The sequence below is a fragment of the Cibotium barometz genome, chromosome 6, assembly GCF_041138505.1.
Source record: "Cibotium barometz isolate CiBa-2024 chromosome 6, ASM4113850v1, whole genome shotgun sequence".
In the NCBI taxonomy this organism is placed as follows: domain Eukaryota; kingdom Viridiplantae; phylum Streptophyta; class Polypodiopsida; order Cyatheales; family Cibotiaceae; genus Cibotium; species Cibotium barometz.
The window spans coordinates 61,301,465-61,309,391 of NC_141051.1; the positions used below are offsets into that span (position 1 = coordinate 61,301,465).

At 41.9% G+C, this 7,927-nt stretch overlaps 1 protein-coding gene across 2 annotated transcripts; it reads left to right on the forward strand.

The window, feature by feature from the left end:
• The first annotated feature begins 3,269 nt into the window (after nucleotides 1–3,269).
• On the forward strand, nucleotides 3,270–5,285 carry LOC147637939 (uncharacterized). Of its 2 annotated transcripts, none has more exons than XR_015266005.1 (2): nucleotides 3,270–4,719; nucleotides 4,804–5,285. XR_015266005.1 is itself a non-coding variant. In XM_086798967.1 (2 exons), exons 1-2 carry the CDS (start codon nucleotides 3,941–3,943, stop codon nucleotides 4,930–4,932), a joined length of 396 nt encoding a protein of 131 aa, XP_086655093.1. In that variant the 5' UTR covers nucleotides 3,305–3,940; the 3' UTR covers nucleotides 4,933–5,285. The 2 variants fall into 2 exon arrangements, 1 of the variants encoding a protein (XP_086655093.1); XM_086798967.1 differs by having other exon boundaries at nucleotides 3,305–4,207.
• Nucleotides 5,286–7,927: the final 2,642 nt, after the last annotated feature.

Here is a 7,927-nt window from a genome sequence, read left to right on the forward strand (position 1 = left end):
TGAGCTCTTGCAAGCACACACACACTCACAAAACCCTAATAGAGAACACACAAGGTGAGAGGCTGAAAATCTTCTTCTTCTTCACTCAACACTCAACACTCAACACACCGTATACAAAGATGAGAGTACACACAATATGAAAGGTACTCAACCAAATACATACACGGGTTCTCTATGGTGTGAACCCAACTAAATGAGCTAGCGCTATAACTATGCCAGTCTTTAGAATGGCTGTCACACAGCCTGTCATCCCACTGGCCGCATATCACCCATGATCTCACCAACCATGCCAGTGGTGTAAGTGTGGGGCCTATCCCCCAGGCGGGTCATCAATGTCCACCGCCTCACTGGATGAGCTCGATATCTCAACTATTTGATGGAGGCTTTGGGCCGCTAGCCTCTGAGTGTCTTGTAGTTGCTTTGCAAGCTGTGTCACGGTCTCTTGGTGCTCCAAATGTGCTTCTTCTTGGCTCGCACTTATTGTTTCATTGAGGGCTCTGATCTTCTCTGCATGTGCTTTGTTTATTTATTCTCTTTCTTGTTGCAGACTATTCGCCCTTTCTCCCTCTGCTTTAAGCTGTGCTGTTAGTTGCGTGATTTGCTGGTGAAGGACATCTTCCTTAGCCTTTGCATTGTCGTGGCACTCCTTGATTTGTTGGGCATGTAATGTTGTGAGTTTCTGTGTGTGGGCGACCTCTTTCTGGAGTTGGTCTTTTGCTTGCTCCAACTTGGCGTTTAGGTCAGCATTGTCGTTGATCTTTTGTGCGATAGTCTAACTTAAGACGAGGTTATTATTTTCCAAGGAGTTGTGCCTTTGTTCTTGCTCCTTTGTAACCTTTAAGCTCTTCATATAATGACCTCCTTGTGAGTTGACTCTGCTGCTTCAAGGTTTTCCTTTAAGTTTTGCACTTGTGTAGTTGCTTCCAGAGGGTGGTGTTCCTGTCATGGAGCATGTGTGCCGTTAGTAGGTGGCATCACCAAACTTTTTGCTCTTGTTCCCAGTTTTCACTTGATTCAGCTTCCAGTGCCTTATGTGGATCAGCGCATCGAGGCCTTCCATTGTTTCCTGCATGAATTGGTGATAGTCAATGTCCTGTAAGGAGGCTAGCAAGGCAGTTGCTCTTTAGCTTCCAATTTCCTTCTTTTGCTTGGACTTGAAGGCTCTAGCGTTCTTTGTCATTTACTTGACTCTGGGGGAGCCTCTTGTTCTTGTACTGGGATTGTGGCTTCTTCTACTTCTTGTCCCTCCACTGTTGTCTCATTGTTTGTTCCTGAATTTGTCTATGTTGGTGTATCTGCTAGGCTTGAATCTTTGAGAGGAGAGAGGTCTTTAAAAATGAGCTGTGATGGGCTTGTTGGAGGGTGATTTGTTGCTAGGGTTCCTGCATATGGTAGGGCCGGGTATCTATTCTTGAAGGGCCTCTTGGTACGTGCGGATTTCTGTTGCCATCGCCTCCAGTCTTTGTGATTCGGCCGCAACATCAACAAGTATTCCTCTCATCTTTTTATATGTTTTCTTTCTTCAATCTTTTTTGCTCTGCTTTATGAGGTCCTTGGTCTCCATCAATATTACTTGCCCTTCCTCTACCTTGCCAATTGCTTCTTTAGGTTGGTCGAGCATGAGTGCCAGCTGCATTTGCTCTTCAGGTTCACGCTCTTTCAGAGGCCTCCTTGCTACATGGTTGAGGACCTCCTTGCTACATGGTTGAGGACCTGTGCGAGGAGGTATGGATTGCTGATCTTTGATTGATGGGCCTTCAAGTAGTTCTCCATCTCCTTATGCAAATAGAATGCCCAATCCTCCTTTTCTTCATAAGCCTTGGCGATCCTGTTTAAGCCCACTCGGGAACAATGGGAGTGCCTCGTTGGTCAACCCATATCAGCATCCCTAGCAGCAATAGGTCCAGTTAAAAAATTAATACCCAAGGTCGTGAAGCAAGTTATGTGTATGATAATATCCTCCTTCAAATTGGAAATGTTGGAAAATAATGGAGAATGACATTGAAATTTAAAAATGTATGACTACTTCCGAGCCCTCACATGGAGGTGCAAAGTAAGGTTTCATTAGTTTTTTTTTTTTTGGAAACTCTTTCTCTTTAGGTTTCTAGATACTACCTTCCCATGTATATTAAGCTTTTCCACATTAAAAAATTCCATCACTTCTCTATATATCTCTATATATTATCTTAAGGAAGAGTTTCACAAAGCTTCCAAGTGGCAAGAATTTGGAGGTTTGGGAAGGGAAGGAGGAGGTTTGGGTAGAATTTGAATTTAGAGTCTCAAAAGACGTGCAAAGCATGAGTTGCCCACTAGTATATAGAATACATATGTACGCGGCAGTATGTACATCATACACACTCGCACACATACTTTGAGGGACACATGAGTACATGTGTGTGGAGCACAATACTCTCTACACTTGGTTTTTAATTTGATACTTGAGTAATTTTGCTAAATTTATAAGGTTTCATGGTTGGACTCTCGAGAGTTTGATTAATTTCGAAGGGTCATTTGAAGCGCACTCATCGAGTCATCGCGTGAGCTCAGGAATGCGTTCCTTGAAGTTCGGCCGTTGGAGAGGCTTGTCTCTAGCGCAGTGCTCGAAAAAAAACCCAGGTTTAGTGAAATATCACCTTCAAATTTTTAAAAATACTTGCAAATGCTTGCAAAATTTATAGCTTGAAGGTGCCAATACTTACAAAATTTGGGGGAATGTAGTACAAATACCTTCAAAAATAAAAAAACTCTTCATTGATAATTTCTTAATTTTATATATGAAGGTTTTCCAATTTTTGAAAAAATAGTTTTTTTTAGCACTGCTCTAGCGCCTTTCAAAATCCAAAGAGCTAATAAGAGTACCATGAAAAACACATGCGTATTGTACAATGTGTGTGGGGGATGTGGGAGAGAGAGAGAGAGACCGACCAGTCGGGACCACTTGAGGAGAAGACCATTCACGTGTATTATTTTAGATACACGCGCGAAAATGGGGAGTCGGTTCGAATCTCATTGTCGATAAATAGTAGCTGGCCGCGCTGTGCGCAGTCGTCATGTCCCAAGTCCCTTCGAAAGCTCAGCTGCCAGCAATAATAATGAGGCAATCGTCATCTCCTAATTTCTTTTTATAGCCTTCTTTGATTACATCCATTGATACCCCATCAAGACGCTAATTTTAACCTCATAATTTTGGAGCCATGAACTAACTTGGAGCTTGGTCGCATGCAAACCAGCCTTGAGAGTAGAGAGCGGCATTAAAAGGCAGGTAGGTAGTCGCCATCCTGTTTTTTAAGGCAGGTTGGTGCCTTTGTGATGAAGCCTGAAGGTGAAATGGGTAGTTGTGAAGAGAGCAAGAACTTACTTTAAGGAAATAGCAAATCAAAATGTTCCAAATTTAATGCGTTGTGGGAACCTGCTTTAAGGAAATAGCCAATCGAAATGTTCCAATTTTAATGGGTTGTGGGCTCTGTCGAAAGAGCAGACTGTGTGTCTGTTTCCCTCTAGTTTTTTTATTCAGCATGTTTTTAATTTATTTATCCAAAAAAACACTGTCCACGTGACCACCAGCACTTCGGGCAACCTTGCTTTTTGCCTTGCCCACGACTGTGTAACTGGTTCGCAGTCCCATACGACCAAGCTCTTAAACTATGTTTCTCCATCATCCATGTGAATCTCGGAACGATTTCTTGCACATGATCCTATTATTATCTCCGGTTTTTGCTTGGTGTGCACGCACGTCTGTACGAGCATGTGTGGGACTGTCAAGTATATGTGTGTGTGTCGTGTGAACACGTTACAGGAACCTTGAAATATTAAACCTTACTTTTTTGGGCTTCAAATTTGAAGGGCGTTCGTTGGGGGCGTTTTTGTGTGTGAGAGAGTGAGAGAGGCGGAGGCAGGGAGAGGATCTCTGTCGATTTCTTCTTATCCCTAAAGTCCACGCATGGATAACATTACGATGGCGCGCCAGGCGCAGCAGCATCACAAGGGCCTTAATCGCGAGCCTTTCTGCCATTACGCCAAGAGGCCCACCTGCTTCTCCGCTTTGCCCCATACCAGCAGAAACAGGGTGAAGAGGACCATTCTGCGCTCTCTCCTCCGTGACGCCAAGGGCTGTGCCCTTCACCTCTCAGCCCTGCTTGCCTACCTCGCCTCGCTTCCAGGACGTGCTGAGGAGTACTTGGCCGCCTCCATCATGTTTCTTCGTGAGGTTCTCTTCTCCCTTCCATCGCGGCTACACTTTGTGTGCGCGCGTGTGTGTGTGAGAGAGAGAGAGAGAGAGAGAGTGCGCGCGCGCCCGTGTGCGTGTGTTTTTGTGTGTGTATGTGTGAGAGAGAGAAGAGAGGCGCAAAAATTCTCACACCTCTCTCCTCCACACACAAAATCCCTCTTACTCTCTGATTTGGATTTGTAATTTTCACGCGGTCGAAATAATCATCCAAAAAGAGATGAGAGAGAGAAAGAGAGAAGGGCGGAGTTGTGCTGTTCTTGGCTTCTTCAAGGATTTGGCAGTAAGGAGATAAGTACAATTAGATCAATAAGACTGTAAGCAAGAACCCACATACACAGAGCAAGACACCTACCGTTGTATCCTTTCTCTGTTTCCACTTTTTTTTTCCCCCTATTTGTATGGACAGTGGTGGCGGAGGCGGAGGCGGAGGCGGCGGCGCGGCGGTTGTTTTGGGGGGAGAAGGCCCAGGGGGCTTTCAACTGTGACCCATTGTATGATGGAGAGTCGGAGACTCAATGATTTTCAGTGTGTGGTTTATTCACGGCGGCCTTAACTGATGTTATGATTATGTGCAGAGCATTAAGAAGGCAAAGGTGAAGACCCTTAGCAAGGATACGGGAATATTGCCGACAAAGACAAAGCCAAATGCTGAAACAGTGGCTGCTGCGGCGATTGGGAAATCGTCCCCATTTCCTTGGAAATGAGACCATCTCTTGCCCTTCCTAAACACAGTATGCATTGGATATGATGCTCTACATTACATAGTGTGTATGATGATATATGCACACAAAAATGTTTGTAGCTTATAGATGGTTGCCTTACACACCCCATATACACACTATGCTTTGGAGAAGCCCCATCATACACTGCCCTTTTTACACCCGTATAACCCTTCTTACTGATCTCCAGCTACAAACCATTGTACAAATTCTCCCAAACGTTAACGTAGAAAGTTGTGTTACGACTGGTTTTCAGCTATGAATTTGTGTGATACATCATGTAGCTACCGGAAGGTTTCATTTATTATCGTACTAAAAAATGTCTCGACTCTCGAATATATTCCCCTCGAGACTGTTTTAGCCTTTAGGGGCCTTTTTTTTCCACGCTTGGTTAATTAGGCCGTAATGCATTAAATATTCTAAAAGGCTTCTTACGTTAGCACATTGTAAAGCTGGTTGTTGTCACATAGAACATTGTTGTGTGCTGATTTTTGCATAGTTACAAAATGCTTGGCCAAGTTCACCTGGAATATATATATATATATATAGATAGATAGCTAGCTACAGCTTGCAAGCTTGCCTCCTCTATTCTTGCAACACTAGGGTGTGGGAAAGGGGAGTTAGTCAGGTTTATGAGTTAAAGCTCTGAAATCATCAAGATTTTGAAAGAGGGATTAGGTAACATTAAAACCAAAAATGTCTATACATCCTCACTATCTTTTGTTACTGGGGTATCCTATTGAATAGGTGTGTAATTCTTACCCATGGTAACATTAGAGATCCCTTATGGCTTGACATTGCAGATTAACTAGTAGTTAATTAGCAAGATGTTTTTTCTTGGGCTCTAACTAACTCTCTCTCCCTCTCTCAACTTGGAGTCTAAGCAGGAGCATCATGTCTCTCTCTCTCTCTCTCTCTCTCTCTCTCTCTCTCTCTCTCGTTCGTTAAGACCTTTGCACTCGCCCTCTTTCCTTGCTAGGTCTTAGGATCTGACACGCTTGATTTTTGACGGGCACCATTGCCCTTCAAAATTTATGGGTTTGGTGAAATATAGAAGTTTTTTTGTATTTTAGTGTAATTTTTTATGAACATTTTAAAGATTTGCAAGTATTTTACGAGCAAAATGTTAAAAGCAACTATGGGTTCCGACTCTCTCTCTCTCTCTCTCTCTCTCACACACACACACACACACAATGGATTTGAGCAAGACTCCAGCATAGATAGGGATCACTAAACCCAGGCAAGGAGGGACACCTTTTATGTGAGATTTTTTTTTGTGTGGGGAGCATGGAGACAGTGTGTGTAGGTGTAGGTGAGAAGGATTAGCTCAACATAGTACTAAATATAAGGTATATACTAAAACTATATAATTTAGTATCCATAGCCACTTATGATAACTTTTAATTTGGGGAGGAGGGAGTAAGTGTATGTAGGAATAGGTGGGAAGGATTAGCTCATCATAGTACTAAATGTAGGCATAGGTGAGAAGGATTAGCTCATCATAGTACTAAATGTAAGGTGTATACTAAACTATATAATTTAGTATCCATAGCCACTCATGATAACTTATAATCTGAATATATTTGGGCTCACATTGGTAAAATAGTCAACTAAGAGTTTCACAAAGTTGCCACATGGCACGAATTTGGAGGTTCCATGAGTTTGGGAAAAATTTTGAATTTTGGAGGTTGGAGACTTGCGGAGAACACAGGTCAGCCATGTTAATTAAACACAGGTCAGCCATGTTAATTAAAAGCCCTGCATCCAGAAAAATCTAGTGCATCGCGTCACATAGCATAATCTAGAACTATCTGGAATTCGATGAATGCATCGTGCGTGCCTGATGGGCCCTTCGGCTTTTGGCGTATTACATATCAACGACGCACGACTCGCCTACCCCTGACGTGTACAGCTTTATGTCAACGCAACATTCAGACGTCCCACATGGCAAAAGTTGAGCATGAAGTGCACATGCTCTATCTATTCATTTACACAACGTTTCTTTCTGAAGTTTACATTTATATATATATATATATATATGATGTATGGTAACATGTATTATGGGGCCCGGGCCCAATTGATCCCTTTCAAAAGGAGATTCCTTTCAAATCGTCCGAGTAGCAAACTATTTCGGCCCATCATCCATCACACTTCCACCAATGCTCCAAAAAAACTATTTTCTCAAAAATTGGAAAACCTTTATTATATAAAATTAAGAAATTACCAATGAAGAGTTTTTTTAAAATTTTTTGAAGGTATTTGTACTATATTCCCCCAAATTTTGCAAGTATTGGCACCTTCAAGCTATAAATTTGTAGGTATTTTTTAAAATTTGAAGGTGATATTATACTAAACTCGGGTTTTCTCGAGCACTCACTTCCACTTGTTTTTATGTTTTGGAAAAGTAATGTAAAAAGGCAAACTTTTATTCTATGCAGATGTGTCATAAATTGTTAGTAGTTATGCTTTTTACATTCCTGGGGTTGATAAAGATTTGTTGACCAAGGGCACATGATTAATCAGGTGTTTGATTACTTTTACTTAACACACACACTTGCTTTTCGCTCTTAATTATGCCAAAAATTAAAGGAAAAACTTTACACTACTATTGCCTTTTTTTTACCAACAAGCTCAATTCTTTTTCGAGAATCTCTCACCTACCCCTTTTGGAATTTCATCTGACATCTTTTCAAGGTGAGGCACCTCTTTCTCGAACAATGGATTTATCCCTTACCAAAGGGATCTCCTTTCAAAACTCACTTGGCTATTTTGGAATTTCATCCAACATGATTTCAAGGTGAGGAACCTATTTTTCGAACAATGGATAAAAGGGGACTCCTTTCAAATCGAGGCCTTTTCACTCTCGAGTCCTTTTCACTCTCAAGTCCTTTTCACTCTCGAGTCCTTTTTATGGTGCAAACTTGGCCTAGAACAAAAAAAGTCAACACAATTTTATACTCATACACTAGGAGTTCTTTTT

What these genes read in the sequence shown, in the direction of transcription:
- LOC147637939 (XM_086798967.1), top strand. Translation starts at nt 3,941, where the DNA reads ATGGATAACATTACGATGGCGCGCCAGGCGCAGCAGCATCACAAGGGC. An exon ending in CCATCATGTTTCTTCGTGAG is followed by an intron (nt 4,208 to 4,803) that starts GTTCTCTTCTCC and finishes GATTATGTGCAG; the next exon opens with AGCATTAAGAAGGCAAAGGT.